Consider the following 20053-nt stretch of genomic DNA (forward strand, 5'->3'; position numbering starts at 1 on the left):
TTCCGACTTTTAGATGGAACGACCATTCCTCTTCTGAATTTGTAAAATGACATTCTATTATCACTAAATGGACAAAAAAACTCATACGCATTCTTCTCATACAGATCTGCCAGGCTCTCTCTCCTTCTCTCCTCTTTCGCTATGTGACGGTACACCCTCTCTTTCTCCTCTCTCTCTCTCTCTTCACACTCCATTGTATACCATGGAATATATATATATATATATATATATATATATATCTATCGGGTTCTCTATTATATATATATATATATATATATCTATCGGGTTCTCTATTTGCAGTTTGTGCTTTGCAATTTGTTCTCTCTCTCTCTCTATATATAATATGTGTATCATATACTTTCCACGTGCCAATAGCTATAAATATATACCTGACTGAGTGACTGTAATCAAACTTCTATTGTAAATGCAAAACTTCTTGTCTTCTGTTTTTTTGGGCTCATTGAGGTTCTCTTCCATGAACTCTTGTTCAGGAGGTTCTTCTGTTTGTGTCCAATTTTGCAAGAGTGATTTGTATACTTGAATACTATATTTTCATGGATGATGTTGGGTTAATTAATGATTTGTTGTAGATTTCTAAAATTTTGATGCATATGTCTTGAAAAAAAAACAAAAGAAAGGTTGGTCACAGTAATGAATATATATATATATATATATATGAACTTATAAGTTTGTTTTATTTCTGAAAAATTATATAATATTATAAGTTTGTTTATAATTGGAGTTAATCTAATTCCAGTTGAGTTCAAGATATTTATGCGTCAAATTGAGTGCAGTATGTTTTAAGTTGGGATTGGATTGTCTTAAACTAAATTCAATCTCAAATTGTTTTTACAATAATTGTTGAAAAAATTAGTTCCATAAAAGTTGACTTTGGTTGACCTGCCCAAGTTACAACCATGATATTGCAAGCACAACCCCCATGCCCTGAAGTTAAAATCAACCGGAACCCCTTTTCGTCCAATGTGTGTTTGTGTGTGTATATATATATATATATAAAGTTGTAAACACACACACACACACACACACACATTGTTTTTTGCATTCTTATTATTCTTTCTCTGTTCTTGTCCTACACAAAGTACTCTTCAGCCATGAAGAACAAAGACGAAATGGCCACTAAGCAAGAAATGATCAACACAAAGAGAAAATCATCAAAGCTCCAACAACAAGAAGATCATGTCTGTAATCTGCAGCCCACTCTTTCTTCACCTTTTCCTTCCACCACCATCCCACCACCACCGTCGCCACCACCACCCCTCCAAGAAGAAAAAGAAGATCATGATAATGATCTGCAGTTCACTCTTCCACTGCCCCCTGTCATCTACATGGACCATTTGGGCGTAATACCGATCAGTAATCCTACACCCGTCACTACACTTCCGCCGTGGGCCACCACTCGCCGAGCCACCATCCACAGTCTTGCTCATCTTGAATCCCGACAAATCTCTACCATCGCAGGACGGGTCCAATGCAAGAAATGCGATAAAATCTACGAAATTCAATATGATCTGAGAGAGAAATTCAATGAAGTGGGCGGTTTCATTGTCGAAAACAAAGCCACCATGAGTGATCGAGCTCCAAACGAATGGTTGAACCCTGTTCTTCCAATCTGCAAATTCTGTCAAGAACGGGGCAATTACAGAGTCAAGCCAGTGATCGCAGAGAAGAAGAGAGAGATCAATTGGCTGTTCTTGCTTCTGGGTCAGATGATTGGGTGTTGTACCGTCGTACAGTTGAAGTATTTCTGCAAACACACCAAGAATCGTCGATCAGGTGTTAAGGATCAACTTGTTTATCGCACTTATCTTGGACTCTGCAAACAGCTTCAACCCAATGGCCCTTTTGATCCCTAATAAAGATTCAAGATATATAGATATATGGCGGTATACGTATAGATTTTAATTGTTTGGATCCAGTGAATTGTTATCTGGTATTAGTTAGTTCAGTGTTTACTGTTCATATAACGAAAATTTGTTCATTCATTCCTTCAATGCAATGGTAACGCAGATATTCTTGGTTTCAAGTTGTTTGTTTAGTGTTCATTTTTTCTATGAACAGTTAATTCTTTTAATTAATGTGATAATAATACCATATAAATGTTATTTGGTAATAGTTTGAGTGTAATTTTCATATAATGAATTTTTTTTTTTTTTTTTCTTGATGGGAAGCTGGTGGAAAAATACAATGTACAGTGATAATTCCATAAAAATGGGATTATGGTGGGCAAATGCCAAATTGATGGAGTCAAATATTCTTTTTCCAAAAAAATGGATTAATGGAGTTAATTGCCAAAGTCATGGAAATCACTGTACATTGTATTTTTATTCCCAAACTGTCCCTTCACTGTCAAGGTGGAGATAGTTGAGCCGGTCCAGAGGTTGAGCTCAGTCGGGATTGAACCGGTGAGGTAGTTTTGAGACAGATAGAGTGCGAAGACGGTGGAGAGAGAGGACTGAGCGGGCTTCGTGAACATCTCCTCCCTCGGCAGCGGCATGTTCATCTTGTGCCACAACGCGCGGATCTTCTACGACTTCCAGCGCCGCCGATTTGCCTTAGAAGTCCTCGGCAAAAATGGCTGCTTCGTCGAGGGCGTCCTCCACCTCCCCAGCAACCCTCCGATTAAGCTCGACTCTCGGATTGAACCGGCGACAAAGCAAATACATGAGTTCCCATTCCATACATGTGAGCTCCCAAGCAGCGGCGAAGCCCCGGCGAGCTCCAAGTGTCGACTAACCATACTCAATCCGGGGATCATCACAGACCCAGTAGCTTCCATTGTTTCCGGCGTAGCTTCATTCCAACCATTGTATTCGGTGAAATAAAAACCCCACTCCGGCGAGCTTCGGTCCATTCCGATGAGCATTATAAGAAATCCACTGTGGAAGAGCATTGTATCCGGTGACCCTGTGCTGGGTTGGGCATGCACACCGGTTTAGGCTTCTGATCTCTTCCTGCCATGGCGTTCTCATACACTACCTCTCTCTCTAACTTTCTCTCTCTACGCTGGCCACGGCTGGCATAATGAGTCTATAATTGGTGAAGAGGATAATTTGGCCGCGGTGTCTTTCAACAAGGAAGGTGTTGTGTTGGTGATGTATTGAGGGCTGCGATTGGGCAGCGGAGATGGTGGCGGGAGATTCGGTCGACGATGAAGCCGCCGCCTGCAAACAGAGTGGCTTCCCCCATGATAGTAAAGTTGTTGAAAGGGTAATATAATTAGGGAAAATTACATATAAATGGAGTTAAAGTTTTATATTTATTTAGAGACTGAGTCAAAGTTCCATATTTCTCTAAAATGGATTGCTGAGGTGGCACATGATTTTTTACTGTTTAGAAAATTATGGTGCCTAAAATGCCCTTCCTTAACAAAAAAGTAGTACCTTCAGTTCAAAAAAGTAGTACCTTCAGTTTAAAAAAGTAGTACCTTCGGAGAAAAAGTAGTACCTTTGCGGGTATTTAAAAAACATGGTACCTGGACACCAAAAAGTAGTACCTTCAGTTCAAAACAGTAGTACCTTCGAAGAAAAAGTAATACCTTCGCGGAAGGGTATTTTAGGCACCACAATTTCTAAACAGTAAAAAACCATGTACCACCTCAACAATCCATTTTAGAGAAATATGGAACTTTGACTCAGCCTCTAAATAAATATGGAACTTTGACTCCATTTATATGTAATTTTTCCATATAATTATTTCCCAAGACAGTTGAGGGGTAATTTTGTATTCAAGACATATTCCATTGCTTTGGAAAGAGAATATTTGACTCCATCAATTTAACAATTGACCATCATAATCCCATTTTTATAGAATCATCCCTTTTTTTTTAAAAAAATTAACCTATTGTTAGAGGAAAAACTTTGGAAGGGTCCATTTAGACTCAAATCAACGTATAAAACCTTTAATTCAAATCAAATCAAACTGAACCCGTGTTGAACTTGAGTTCGATAAATCAGTTGAACACTTGAACTTGAGTTGGATAAATCAGTTGATCTCGGATTGGTAATTTTATCGGGTTAATTGTATATATAAAAAAATTCTTAAAAATGAATTTTTATAAAAAAGATAAAGAAAAAAAAACATTAATCAAGGTCTTAATAATTCTTTAAAGTACATATACCAAAAAAAGGAAAAAAAAGAAAAGAATATCACAATTACAAATATATATAGTTGGTTTATCATTTGAGTTGAACATTGTTCAACTTGAATTAAGTTCGGTTACTCCATGCATTATAAGTCAATCTAAATTAATTTCAGATTTGAATCGCTTAACCAAAATTCAAATCGGAGGTGTGAAAATGTATAAAAAGAAAATGATTGTCCATAAACTAGTCGGATTCAGGTAGGTTGGTTTTGAGTTCGACCTCCCAAAGTTACATATAGGGGCAGCTTATAATGATAGGCACTTAAAAATATAGATGTTTTGTTACGAGTTGCTTGCAAAACAAATTCAGTGATTAAGTTTAGGAATGGTAATTTACTTTGACTCGGTGGGTTTTGGTTCTGTCCTGTTTTTAATGGGATGGATTTGATAGTTTCCTAAATGGATTTGGGACAGGTATGATAAAATAATTAAAATTTGAAGCGAATTTGGGGTGGAGACGAATTTAATGATAAACCCGTCCTTCTCCGATTATATATACCTTTAAAAATATTATATTTATAAAATATATATTTAATATTTTTAAGACCCTTGTTAATTTGTTGGAAGTGTCCGTTAATATATAAATATTCACTTCTTAGTAATTTAAAAGCTCTGTGGTAGCTTATTTATCCGCCAAATTTGAGCACATTAGGTTAGTTTTTTTTTAACTAAATAATAAAAGTGACATTACCCGTCCCGTCCCCGCCCCGTAATTAAACGGAATACGGGGCAGAGTCAGTACTTTGTCTACTGGAGTAGGGACGAGGATGATATACCAATTACAAATCCGTCCTAGAGTTGGAGCGGAGTTGATATGAAGGATTTTTTAATGGGACGGAATAGAGGCGAGGATGGTATACCAATTACAAATCCGTCCCGAAGTTGGAACGGAGTTAATACGACGGATTTTCTAACCGAATGGAGTAGGATTTAGCCAAATTCTCCCTAACCTTGCCCTGTTGTCATCCTAGTTGAGTTGGTCTCTCTCATCTTTGAATCCCTTTAGGACACATCACCTATTTTTGAAGGGGCATCAGTGTAATTTATCAAAAAGAAAAAAAACCTAAAATAAAATAAATATATTAATCTCTTGGGCCCATAATTAAGTATATCTATTGAAAGGAAAGGAAATGAATTTTTTAAAGAAGGTTAAGATAAATGAAAATAAATTTTTTAAATGAAAATATTTCCTTCTTCTTCTTCTTCATTTTTTTTTTTTTTTTTTTGGGTGGCCTTTCTATTATTCCTCCCTCTCTCTCTTCTTTGACTCTCTCTTCTTTGAATCCCTTTAGGATACGGATACGTCACCTATTATTATTATTATTTTTTTAAAGCAAAGTTTAGTTCAAATTAAGTTTAGTTCAAATTAAGTTTTCTGAATACAATACGTGAAGATCAGAACTTGACATATAATTGTGATCATGAAGAGAAGTGGCTCGCAAAAATCAAGAAGAAAGCGAGGCAAAGCCAAGGTGATGAAGAAGACAGCGATTAATACAAATCATGAAGAAGAAGAGGAAGCCATGCCTATGCCATTACCCTTGCCTTGCCTTCCCGGGCACCTTCATCTCGAAATACTCAACAAATTGCCATAGCCACTTCCTGCACCCCACACCGTCTCTACACCGCGAGCTTCGGATCATCCGATCATGACATTGCAGTAGCATGGACTTTTTATTTCACAACAATCCTCATCGCGAATGTCAAATCATTGGTTCTTGCAATGGGTTGATTTGCATGTTGGTAGAATTTTATTTTTCGGTTGAGGTTTATGTATTCAATCTTTCAACAAGGGAGGCCAAGCAAATACCGGATTTTAGGGGTTTTTTCTCCAATTTCCCTAGTGACAGGGTTGGATTTGGGTACGACAATTGTTCTGATGATTACAAAGTGGTGGCAATAGGCGACAATAGCATCTATGTGTATTCACTTAGAATAGGTTCTTGGACAAAAGTAGTTCAAGACGTTATTCCTATGTTCAATTTTCGTGCTTCTGCTGCTAATGGGACGCAGCAGCTGAACGGAGCCCTCCATTGGCTTTGTTGGAAAAACGATTCCGACGAAGTGCCACCGGAGATTGCTGCTTTTAGTTTGGTGGACGAGAAACTGTGGAAGATTCCCTTGCCTACTTCCTTCACCAATTTTCGAAAGGCCCGATTGGGCGTGTTTGAAGGATGCCTTTGTATACTACCGTGTTGTTGTGACGATGAATTTTGGGTTATGAAGGAATATGGGGTGATGGAGTCTTGGACTACACTTGAGATTAATGTCCCATTTTCAAACATGTTGAAGCCATTGGGTTCGCCGACGAGGAATATTGATGAAGCTCTGCTGTTGATAGACGAGACTAAGTTAGTTTTATGTAACACGAGAGGGAACAAATAGGTATCTTGTCATGAATGACGAGAGGTTTGATGCAACCATCTATGTAGATAGTTTCCTTTCACCCTTCATGTGAAAATGTCATATATATATATATATATATATATATATATAGGCAAGCAAACAAATAAACCTATGAAATTTAAGTTGATTAATTGATGGGCAGAAAGAAAATAATGCCGGGTTTTGAAGTTGATTTATTAATTTATACCAGATGAAGCAAGTTAATTTTAATCGCCCATAATGGCATTTTACTGATCCATACATACATACATATATATATATATACATTGCATTGTCAATCTAATTAGCATGTAGCGACTGCCTTATTGGTTATATTATAGAAACTTTAACACTGTAACCAATCCACCATGTCACTCTATGAGATCACTCCATGAGATATAGGACAAATGTAGAACCAAGAAGTTGTTGAAAGTAAGACAACATGCTTTACCTAGATTAATTGTTCATAAATTTGAGCTCAACCTTGATCTAGACTTATTAATGGATTAAATTTTGATCTAAATATAATTTGATAACTCGAATATGAATTGGAACATTCAATTTGATGATCCATTAATCATTCAAAAATAATCTATTAACTAAACAAATAAAAAATGGGTTATAGTCGGTCCGATAAAATATAATATATAATAGGGTAAAGTGTAAAAAATAATAATAATAAAAAAGAAGTCATATACCGAATATGCAAGAAATGTGTAATTTTCTACCCTCTTTCTATTGTTTTTCTTTAATTAAAAGTCAAATACCTAATCTTTTCTTATTTTTCATATATTAATTTTCCTTCTCTTGCTTCTTTCTCTCTTTTTTCCACCCTAATCTTCGATATGCTAATTTCTTTTGGCATTAAGGTTTTTTTAACAAAAAATTACATCCTTCAAATATTGAAATTAGACATTTGATTAATTACAAATTGACTATATATTAATTCATACATAATTTGGCGAGCTATTACATTGTATAAAATCAGATATATCTCTTATTAGATTCAAATCAAACCATGGTTGATCTACTTTAAATCCGATCATGGCTGATTTACTTTAAATCCGATTCATTTATAGACGTAACTTAAACCCATTTATATATACGACTCAACACACTATTCATTAAGTTTGAATCCTACTTTTTTTTTAGTTTGTTTGTCAATTTTTATAATCAAAACTGAAAACAAAACTTTAAGAATAAAAATTAATTATAAATCTTAACAAATCTTGATGAAATAAGTCATATACTATAGTTTTATCTACTCAACAACAATTCATCTAGTGTATGTCTAGTAGGCCAAGTTATGAATTCTGAATATTATTAAAATTTGAGTAACTATTCATTGACAACCCCGTCCATTTACAATAATGGTTAATACAAGAGGGCTCATTCACATGCAATTGTTAAGGAGTAGGTGGGTGTAAGAGGAGTTTTGTCTCCTATCGAATTTTCATATAAAGTGATGGAGTATATATGGACGAGTATGCATTATATCTCAACGATTTTATTTGTCACCAGAGATTGCTGCTTTTAGCCTGGGGACGGAAACTGTGGAATCCCTTGCCTACTTCATTCACAAATTTTTGTAAGGGTCCAAGACCCCGACTTGGGGTGTTTGAAGGATGCCTTTGTATACCACCATGTTGTCGTGACGATGAATTTTGGGTTATGAAAGAATATGGGGTGAAGCTGTCTTGGACTACACTTGATATTAAAGTCCCATTTTCAAATATATTGAAACCATTGGGTTCGCTCGTGGACGAGAAATGATGAAGCTCTGCTGTTGATAGATAATACTAAGTTCTATACCATGCAAGAGAGGGAACAAATAGGCACGAGGGGTTTGATGCAACCATTTATATATGTAGATAGTTTCGTTTCACCCTTCATGAATCAAACCTATGAAATTTAGGTTGATTGATGCATGTGTAGAAAAAATAATGCCTATTTTTTAAAATTGGTTAATTAATAATTAATACGAGATGAAGCAAGTTAATTTTTATGACCAATATATAATGGCATTTTGCTGCCTAGCTTATTGATGTTCTTTGCTTTTTCTTTCAATGTGATGATCAGCTGTTAGAGCTTTCTTTTAAGGAAGAAGTGCACACGAAGCAGTTTCTTTGGGGGAAAAAAAAACCGAAAAATGCATAGTTGTGGAACGTAAATTTATTTCCTAAATCTAAATTATAATCTTTAAATTAATAACTAAACTTAAATTCATTCGTCGAAATCCAGTAGCACCTTAATCACAAATTTTAAAGATTTGAACAATTTTAAAGGGCTGTACAAGTTTCACTAAACACTTAATAGAACCGTAATTCATCCACACACACAAATATATATATATATATATATAGAGAGAGAGAGAACCATGATATATATCTTTTAAAGGATTGAACAATTTTCATCAAACGTACACGTACTTCCCAATTAGTACCAAGTATCTAACAATCAAAAGCTCCCAAAATTATAACTGCATCCACACAGAAATTATATATCACCAAATACACAACTTGAAGAAACTACAATTGTTGTATATAATCACGAATCTTCTTCTTCTTCATTTAAAGAATAAAACCTAGCGTCCGTTACCCAAAAAAAAAAACCTCCTTTAGGACGAGACTCTTTCTATGGAACTCTAATTACTCGGATTGTGGCAAAATCATACAAAATCTACAGACTTGAATCTTATTAAATCAACAAATTGGAAAGAGAGAAAATAACTGGGGGCAAGATTGTTTCCAATTACATATATGTAAAAATCATTAAATTAGTGGATTAATCCTATTAATTAATTCAACAAAATTAGAAAGAGGAGAAGTAACTTATGGAATAAACTAAGAACACTATTCTTGCATATCAAAAAGCCATGCCTGAGTTTCGGCCACTTTAACAACAGCAAAGCGAAACTAATCTGAACCAGCTCAGAACAACCAACGCCATGTTGCTTTCTTGTCCTTCTTGTTCGAAGTTGTGATACCCCCTAATTTTGGAACACGGGTTGATCAAATCCGCGCACAAAATCAGGGGATATCAAAACAATTAGAGTATTTAACAAGCACAGAATACAAAGATGAATAATAAAGAATAAATAAACCGCTGAAGAAAACTAATAAATAAATATTACTTAATGATTCTCCAACAATTACAATTCGGAAATCCCATAACTCAAGGACCCCTTAAAACATTATCCAATAATCCAATACTATTTAAAAGTACACAAGATGAATAGACGAATGACAGTCTCCCAGCTGCGGATCCTCAACCTCGAGACTGGAACCTCTAATAACCTAAAAAATAAATCGTGGGTTAAACCCTACGAGCAAGTTCACTCTACCAGGCCTCTGAAAACCAATAAGCAGATCATCTCTGATCAAAATCAAACCTAATAAAGTTTTAACTTTAATAAAGCACGATATACATGTCTATATATAATTATATATACTATACTAATCACATCCATTAATAGGTTTATTAAATTTCCATACCTATTAAATAATTATTAAAATAATATTCATACCTAGACCAATCTACCATTTCATTTTATAAAAACTTCTTTGACCTTAATCCCATCCTAGTCAGTTGTCTAATCATTTAAACAACAAATTATAATAAAAGAAATACTCTATTTAATCCCAATCCGATAATGATTTTAATAGTTTAAATCACATATCCAAAATCCAAGTTTTGACAAATCATCCACGTCTTCCCCAATATTATTTTATTAATGGAAAATAATACACTAACCAGTAAGTACTAAACTATTCTCATTTAAGAATATCTAACCCTAATCCAATCCATACATACAACAACCATAGATGATATTTTAATCATCTAACACATAACAACGTAATTATGCTTTGGCAAATCAACCATGCCATTGTAAATATTTTTTATTTATATATTGGCAATTCAACCATGCCTCCATAAGTATATTTATTTATACATTGGCAATTCAACCATGCCTCCGTGTATGTATATTTATACATTGGCAATTCAACCATGCCTCCACAGATATATTTATTCATACATTTAATTAGCAATTCATCCATGCTTTCCATATATGTATTCTATTCATACAAATATTTAGGTAATATATTTAATCATTTGACAATTCATCCATGCCCACACTTTAACCATGAATTAACTTTAAAATTAACAATACGCTAAATCATACATAGCCATCACATGCATATTATACGCATATCATTAATTTAACAACCAGCCTATTAAGATATGCCAAATAAGAATGATAATATTAATCATCTTAAATGATTTATATATATATATACCTACACATATGTTATTTAATGTATATATGTGTTTAACACCTTCTTTAATAATCCTTGATTATTTAAAATCAATATACATACATATATATATATATATATATATATATATACACTTCCTTCCATAACAAACTATTAATTTATTATATTTACACAAATTAGTGCAACTAAATATGTCAGAAATAGTTTCCTTTAAATACTCCATATTGGTTTAAATAGTTTTCCGACACCGTCTCACTAAAACGTAAATATCTCTTATTAGGATAAGAATCTGATAATGAAATTGGTACCATTGGAAAGAGGACGAAAAATCCTTGAATTTGAGCTCAAGAATGACCCAATTTCGATTTAAAATAATTAAGTTATGACCTTTTAAATTTTGAGTAACAAAACAAGAATAATAATAGGTTGAGCTCAATGGTTACTGTGAGCGCGCCCACACCGGATTATATCATTGAGCTCACACAAATGCACCACACCAGATTAGCTCACTTGAGCTCACATGTATGCATCCACACCTAATTATCTCACCGAAGCTCACATGTATACACCCACACCAGATTATCTCACATGAGCTCATATGTACCCATCTACACCACATCAACTACCCATTAATCAAGACCCATCAGAGGCCCAGATTCCATGTGCACCGTGATAGCATGCGCTGCATCACACCGAATTACTAACCTATTCTTTTTATGCCGCCGCTACAGAACCTCATATTTATATATATATATATATATATATATATATATATTTGCCCAGAATATATATAAATAATTCTAAATAATTCCAGAAAAATATTAAACAACTCTACATTTTTTTTAAAAAATTACAGAAAATTCTCAAAAAATTCTATAAACCCTAAATAATTCTCTTGGGTCAAAGATCAAGCATAAACAGTTGATATTAAATATATACAACCTATATACATAATTAAAATCCTACAATTCCAAAAAATAAAAATAATAATCAATCATGCTTTTAATACTTCAATTTAATCATGATTTAACCAAATAAAATTAACTTAATATTTTTGTTATTAACTCCCTTCTAACCATGATTTAAATTAACAATTTAATTAAATTAAAGCCTTAATACTCAAGGTGAAATCCTTATGGGTTCTAAGAGGAAAGATAGAGAAAACTCGCCTGAAGGTTTCGAAACGAAACCGACGCTTTAAGCTTAATTATCTCTTCCAATTCCGACGTCCTCCTTTTCAGATCCGACCTCCTCCTTGTCAGCCCTTCTTCTTCCTCTCTCTCTGTCTGTTTTATTTTTCTAACGTGTAAAACCTTTAACCCTAAAGCCTTATGTGTATTTTTATACACCTTAAATTCCAAATCCTATTCCAACTAGTATTATGAATTAAAATAATAATCTTTAAATAATTTATATCTATAAACATATATATATATAAATACATATTCCTTCCATAATTAACTCATTAGTTAACTAAATCATATATACTTATAAATATCAATAAATATATATCTTTCCATAACAATTATTAATTAATTATATATATATATATATATATATATATATATAATTGATACAAAAGTGATCATTTAAATAATTAAATAACCACGGACCTTCATTAATTAACCCAATAAGGTTTCATACAAGCCCAAGACCACATCTTTTGGTCCAACTTTCCTTAAGCCCAATCCAATTAATTTAAATAAATAAGATAATTAATTAAATACAGAAATTAAAATAACTAATTACATGAAGCACATAAACAAATAAGAATTTACAACTAAGTCATATAATACCAATAAAATCAACACACCAATAATTCAATCAATAATCAACCACACAAACAATCAATCATCATACATAATCACGAAATATAACTTAATTAAAATAAGATAATTAATCTAGCACTCAATAAAATAAAATAAATCATTGAAAAATAAAATAAAATAATTAATCCTAATTAATAAATCTTTTAAAATTATCGGGGTATTACATTCTTCCCCCTTAACAAACGGAATTCCGTCCTCGGAATTCACAAATCCATGAAATAAAAACTTTGATTATTTAATTTCAAATTTCATTATTCCTTTTATCCGTGTGGAAATTAACCCATCGACACATATTCATTATTAGCAGACACATCACGTAATTAGCTAATTCCATATTTATATAATTGATAAATATAAGTACACACTAGAGACTCTCACTGAACTAAAGCAGTTTCAACCGGATAGTGGGTATCTCATGTAAAACGCACACAAAGGTGGTTACGAGTCCTCCTTCTACCAGAGCCCACACATCCTTAAACCCAGCTACCCATCTCAATCGGCAATATACGCCTCCATCCTAACCACTGATCTTGAGACTCAAACTTATATCATGGCCCATATATGTGTGTGTGTGTATATATATATATATATATATATATATATATATATAATCCATTATATCCACATAAAAGTAAACTATCCAACCATATTATTTCAATGGCATACCATCCAACTATTCCGTTGACCTGACACGAATAAGTAGGACTTAACGCTATGGTTAATCCGTTCCCTTATAAATATATAGGTAGGACTTAACTTCTTTGGTTAATCCGTCCCTAAAATGCCACCGTCCCATACCGGTGTATTAAACCATACCATTCATAAATAAATAGGTAGGACTTAACTATTCCGTTAATCCGTCCCTAAAATACCTCCATATTATTTTATTGGTGCATAAATCCATAAAACCCATACTTCAAAATTAGGGGAAGACTCAACGATTTACCAATACCTTCTAAATCGATGTCTTACCATTTTCCTGATAAGACTCAATGATTTACCATTAGGACACACTAACGGACCGAATATAGAATACAATGAATCCTAAACTTAAGCTCTAAGTAAAAGAGTACACAACGCGGAAGTCACACAACGAAAGACACCCTAGGGACACTTGAACCTGGAGTGCTCTGATACCAACTGTGATACCCCCTAATTTTGGAACACGGATTGATCAAGTCCGCGCACAAAATCAAGGGATATCAAAACAATTTAAGTATTTAACAAGCACAGAATACAAAGATGAATAATAAAGAAGAAATAAACCGCTGAAGAAAACTAATAAATAAATATTACTTAATGATTCTCCAACAATTACAATTCGGAAATCCCATAACTCAAGGACCCCTTAAAACATTATCCAATAATCCAATACTATTTAAAAGTACACAAGATGAATAGACGAATGACAGTCTCCCAGCTGCGGATCCTCAACCTCGAGACTGGAACCTCTAATAACCTGAAAAATAAATCGTGGGTTAAACCCTACGAGCAAGTTCACTCTACCAGGCCTCTGAAAACCAATAAGCAGATCATCTCTGATCAAAACCAAACCTAATAAAGTTTTAACTTTAATAAAGCACGATATACATGTCTATATATAATTATATATACTATACTAATCACATCCATTAATAGGTTTATTAAATTTCCATACCTATTAAATAATTATTAAAATAATATTCATACCTAGACCAATCTACCATTTCATTTTATAAAAACTTCTTTGACCTTAATCCCATCCTAGTCAGTTGTCTAATCATTTAAACAACAAATTATAATAAAAGAAATACTCTATTTAATCCCAATCCGATAATGATTTTAATAGTTTAAATCACATATCCAAAATCCAAGTTTTGACAAATCATCCACGTCTTCCCCAATATTATTTTATTAATGGAAAATAATACACTAACCAGTAAGTACTAAACTATTCTCATTTAAGAATATCTAACCCTAATCCAATCCATACATACAACAACCATAGATGATATTTTAATCATCTAACACATAACAACGTAATTATGCTTTGGCAAATCAACCATGCCATTGTAAATATTTTTTATTTATATATTGGCAATTCAACCATGACTCCATAAGTATATTTATTTATACATTGGCAATTCAACCATGCCTCCGTGTATGTATATTTATACATTGACAATTCAACCATGCCTCCACAGGTATATTTATTCATACATTTAATTAGCAATTCATCCATGCTTTCCATATATGTATTCTATTCATACAAATATTTAGGTAATATATTTAATCATTTGACAATTCATCCATGCCCACACTTTAACCATGAATTAACTTTAAAATTAACAATACGCTAAATCATACATAGCCATCACATGCATATTATACGCATATCATTAATTTAACAACCAACCTATTAAGATATGCCAAATAAGAATGATAATATTAATCATCTTAAATGATTTATATATATATATACCTACACATATGTTATTTAATGTATATATGTGTTTAACACCTTCTTTAATAATCCTTGATTATTTAAAATCAATATACATACATATATATATATATATATATATATATATATATACACTTCCTTCCATAACAAACTATTAATTTATTATATTTACACAAATTAGTGCAACTAAATATGTCAGAAATAGTTTCCTTTAAATACTCCATATTGGTTTAAATAGTTTTCCGACACCGTCTCACTAAAACGTAAATATCTCTTATTAGGATAAGAATCTGATAATGAAATTGGTACCATTGGAAAGAGGACGAAAAATCCTTGAATTTGAGCTCAAGAATGACCCAATTTCGATTTAAAATAATTAAGTTATGACCTTTTAAATTTTGAGTAACAAAACAAGAATAATAATAGGTTGAGCTCAATGGTTACTGTGAGCGCGCCCACACCGGATTATATCATTGAGCTCACACAAATGCACCACACCAGATTAGCTCACTTGAGCTCACATGTATGCATCCACACCTAATTATCTCACCGAAGCTCACATGTATACACCCACACCAGATTATCTCACATGAGCTCATATGTACCCATCTACACCACATCAACTACCCATTAATCAAGACCCATGAGAGGCCCAGATTCCATGTGCACCGTGATAGCATGCGCCGCATCACACCGAATTACTAACCTATTCTTTTTATGCCGCCGCTACAGAACCTCATATTTGTATATATATATATATATATTTGCCCAGAATATATATAAATAATTCTAAATAATTCCAGAAAAATATTAAACAACTCTACATTTTTTTTAAAAAATTACAGAAAATTCTCAAAAAATTCTATAAACCCTAAATAATTCTCTTGGGTCAAAGATCAAGCATAAACAGTTGATATTAAATATATACAACCTATATACATAATTAAAATCCTACAATTCCAAAAAATAAAAATAATAATCAATCATGCTTTTAATACTTCAATTTAATCATGATTTAACCAAATAAAATTAACTTAATATTTTTGTTATTAACTCCCTTCTAACCATGATTTAAATTAATAATTTAATTAAATTAAAGCCTTAATACTCAAGGTGAAATCCTTATGGGTTCTAAGAGGAAAGATAGAGAAAACTCGCCTGAAGGTTTCGAAACGAAACCGACGCTTTAAGCTTAATTATCTCTTCCAATTCCGACGTCCTCCTTTTCAGATCCGACCTCCTCCTTGTCAGCCCTTCTTCTTCCTCTCTCTCTCTGTCTGTTTTATTTTTCTAACGTGTAAAACCTTTAACCCTAAAGCCTTATGTGTATTTTTATACACCTTAAATTCCAAATCCTATTCCAACTAGTATTATGAATTAAAATAATAATCTTTAAATAATTTATATCTATAAACATATATATATATAAATACATATTCCTTCCATAATTAACTCATTAGTTAATTAAATCATATATACTTATAAATATCAATAAATATATATCTATATATATATCTTTCCATAACAATTATTAATTAATTATATATATATATATATATATATATATATATATAATTGATACAAAAGTGATCATTTAAATAATTAAATAACCACGGACCTTCATTAATTAACCCAATAAGGTTTCATACAAGCCCAAGACCACATCTTTTGGTCCAACTTTCCTTAAGCCCAATCCAATTAATTTAAATAAATAAGATAATTAATTAAATACAGAAATTAAAATAACTAATTACATGAAGCACATAAACAAATAAGAATTTACAACTAAGTCATATAATACCAATAAAATCAACACACCAATAATTCAATCAATAATCAACCACACAAACAATCAATCATCATACATAATCACGAAATATAACTTAATTAAAACAAGATAATTAATCTAGCACTCAATAAAATAAAATAAATCATTGAAAAATAAAATAAAATAATTAATCCTAATTAATAAATCTTTTAAAATTATCGGGGTATTACAGAAGTTGTCCTCCATCTTGTTCTTCTTCACTTCTGAGGAGGAGGAGGAGAAGAATACGGAGGATGGCACGAACAAAAAGAAGAAAGAAAGATTGATAAAAGGAAAAGGAAAAGGAAAGATGGATAGATCGAGCGAGAAGGAATAGCATCATAAGGGTGATGGTTGTATATTTATAGAGATAGAAGGGTAGGTTTTTTATATTAATCTCCAAGGTTACGATTTTACATTGTTAAGCTAGCTTGCATGTGAAGCGAAATAAAAAAATAAAAAAAAAAAATAAATAAATCTAGCTGTTATGTGGTGTTTCTACGCAGTGAATAGAGTGATAGGCATCGGTTTAATTTTTTATATGGCAATTGTAGTTATCCTTAATCTAAATTGGTTTTCTCCATAATTTTCTCAAATTTCCTAATTTGAAGTGGTATTTAAGATAAAACAATATGCTTATAAAATGATCAACATCTAATTAATATACTAAATTACCAATTAATTAAATAAACTACTTACTAGTATTAATTAATTAAATTAATCATGATAAAATACAATAAAAAACAATCAATCAAATAAAGAACCTTGACTAATATTTAACACTCCAAAGTCCAAACTAGTGGAAATGGGAACTTCCTCTAGATCTGTTTAATACTTTTATATGATTTTACTCAAAAATATATTTATTCTAAAAGAATAATAAATTGGGTTTGATCCGAACTATTTGACTTAGACCAATTTCAATATGGCTCAATGCTATATATGTTTTGTGTTTATTGATTCGGACCACTCGATTATGACTTGAACACATTTATATTCGATCTGAGAATTGTATAAATGATTTTGGTAGCCTTGGGGTTGAATATTTATAGAGTGCATGCTGCCTCTTGGGATTGAGTATATAGTGTCTTGTCATCATGGAATTTTATTGAAAGCTGGTGGAAAAATTTGCACGTTTTTAAAAAAAATAAAATTAGAAATCAATTCTTCTCGGGGTTCTGAGGGTTTTCTCTCTGTTAACAATTTTTTCGTCAATGGCCATTTTCGTCTTTGTTCTTATGGTTGAAGAGTATTGTGTAAGACAATAACAGAACAAGAGAAAGAATGCAAGAAACACAACGGGTGTATATATATTAGAGATGGATGTGAAGAAAAAGAGGATGGACCATCTTTTCATAAATTACAATTTGATAGTTTGACACAGTATGTCAACACAATTATATATATATATTATTTTTTGAAATTTTATAGTTTTTTTTAATATATATATTTTAAATTATTTTTTAGAATCTTGATCTATATGAGTATGTCAACACAATTATATATATATATTATTTTTTGAAATTTTATAGTTTTTTTTTAATATATATATTTTAAATTATTTTTTAGAATCTTGATCTATATGAGTACTTCAAAAGGATGACATCTGGGAATTGTTAATGGGGTGGGCTAAATTTTTTTTGAATGAGCTAATATTAGTTATAAATTTATTTATTTATTATTATTATTTTTGGGTGGGCTCTGCACTCTTGATTCTACATCAATTGATTTTTCAACCAATTTATTGAATGCAGGGTTTGGTTGGATTAGAGTTAGATTTTTTTTTTAAAAATTTTTTTTAGGTTGATTTGAGTTAAAATTGGCCTTCCATAGTTGCCACATGAACAAAACGTTGATTTCCAAATAAATTTTGCAAATTCTTCCAACTTTAGTAAAAGCTTGTCATTACAATATATTCACACCAATAATTAGAGAGAGGTCAAAATTGAGAAACGTGCTATACACTGAAACGATATAAACAAAGAGACAAATCAAAACGAGGGACAAACTATACCGTAACAATGAATTTTGCCACTGTTTTATGGAGTTATCACTCTTTTTCTTTTTTATTTTATTTTTCTCATTAATATTCTTTTAATTCTCCCCATTTTTTGGTATCAAATTTTCTAAAATTTGTTTTGAGTACAAATCACAATGGCAGATTAAGATATACAGGATGTGTTTCATATACACAAGATTCAAACATTGTAGCACCCATGTACAATAAAATTGATTTGATTCTATTATAAAAGAGAAGCCTTATATACCTAGAATCTTATTATTATTAATTTTTTGGTAAGTACAACTAGAATCTTAATCTATTAGCATGGCATTCATATAATTCTTTGCACCTCTTTATCTGAAATCCATAGATATAAGATGGCCTTAAATGAATATATATATATATATATATACACAATGGAAAAACTTAAATCATATACATTAAACTTCAATCTAAACTGTAACTAAACCAAAATCCATTCATTTTAAAGCATTCAAATGGAGCCTTAATCACAATCTTAAAATGAAAATGAAGAGAAAGCATTTCCTATTCACACACACACACACACACACACACACAAATACACACGCATCACACAGACTCCTCTTTCTCTCTTATAATGATTATTAATTACCACAGAACTGGTAATAGTCCTTGACATGGATCAAAGAAACAAGCTTTTCATTAAATAAAAAAGGAACATTGACTAAGGATTTCTATTCATGAACACACCGAGTATTAAAAGCTAGCAAACAGAAATTAATCATATATATATACCACCATAAAACTTGAAATTGGCCAAGAATCAATAACACCTCTGTAATATATGATCATGAATACTTCAATTTTGGGAGGTTAATTACAATACCCAATTATCTGACCCAGAAGCAAAAACACCATTGTCGAATTCTTGACAGAAATTGCAGGTTAGAATTAAGAACAGGGTTCAACCAGTTTGACCGGGTGGTGGTGGCCGCGGCGGCCTCTTTGGTTGTAGCTTTGGGGCGGGTTGTGGTTTCCGCGGCCGCCGCCTTGGTTGTAGATTTGCGGCGGGTGGTGGTGGCTGCTGCGGCAGCTGAGGTACTAATAATTGTTGTTGCTGCATTGCAGCGGGTGGTAGTGGCCTCGGCGGCAGCTGATACATAAAT

General features: G+C 32.2%; 2 protein-coding genes across 2 annotated transcripts; both read left to right on the forward strand.

Moving 5' to 3' along the window:
* Positions 1-1130: 1130 nt before the first annotated feature.
* Positions 1131-1874, forward strand: LOC132301060 (uncharacterized). The gene has a single exon (XM_059798348.1). It carries the CDS (start codon positions 1131-1133, stop codon positions 1872-1874), a length of 744 nt encoding a protein of 247 aa, XP_059654331.1.
* A 3953-nt stretch (positions 1875-5827) lies between these two features.
* LOC132301061 (F-box/kelch-repeat protein At3g06240-like) lies at positions 5828-20051 on the forward strand. Its single transcript, XM_059798349.1, has 2 exons — positions 5828-6513; positions 19832-20051. Exons 1-2 carry the CDS (start codon positions 5828-5830, stop codon positions 20049-20051), a joined length of 906 nt encoding a protein of 301 aa, XP_059654332.1.
* The last annotated feature ends 2 nt before the right edge of the window (positions 20052-20053 follow it).

This window comes from Cornus florida, unplaced genomic scaffold (genome assembly GCF_030987335.1).
Source record: "Cornus florida cultivar Cherokee Brave unplaced genomic scaffold, ASM3098733v1 CherokeeBrave_3.0.0_Hap2_Chr03, whole genome shotgun sequence".
Classification (NCBI taxonomy): domain Eukaryota; kingdom Viridiplantae; phylum Streptophyta; class Magnoliopsida; order Cornales; family Cornaceae; genus Cornus; species Cornus florida.

What these genes read in the sequence shown, in the direction of transcription:
- LOC132301060 (XM_059798348.1), top strand. Translation starts at nt 1,131, where the DNA reads ATGGCCACTAAGCAAGAAATGATCAACACAAAGAGAAAATCATCAAAG.
- LOC132301061 (XM_059798349.1), top strand. Translation starts at nt 5,828, where the DNA reads ATGGACTTTTTATTTCACAACAATCCTCATCGCGAATGTCAAATCATT. An exon ending in CTGTTGATAGACGAGACTAA is followed by an intron (nt 6,514 to 19,831) that starts GTTAGTTTTATG and finishes CAGAAATTGCAG; the next exon opens with GTTAGAATTAAGAACAGGGT.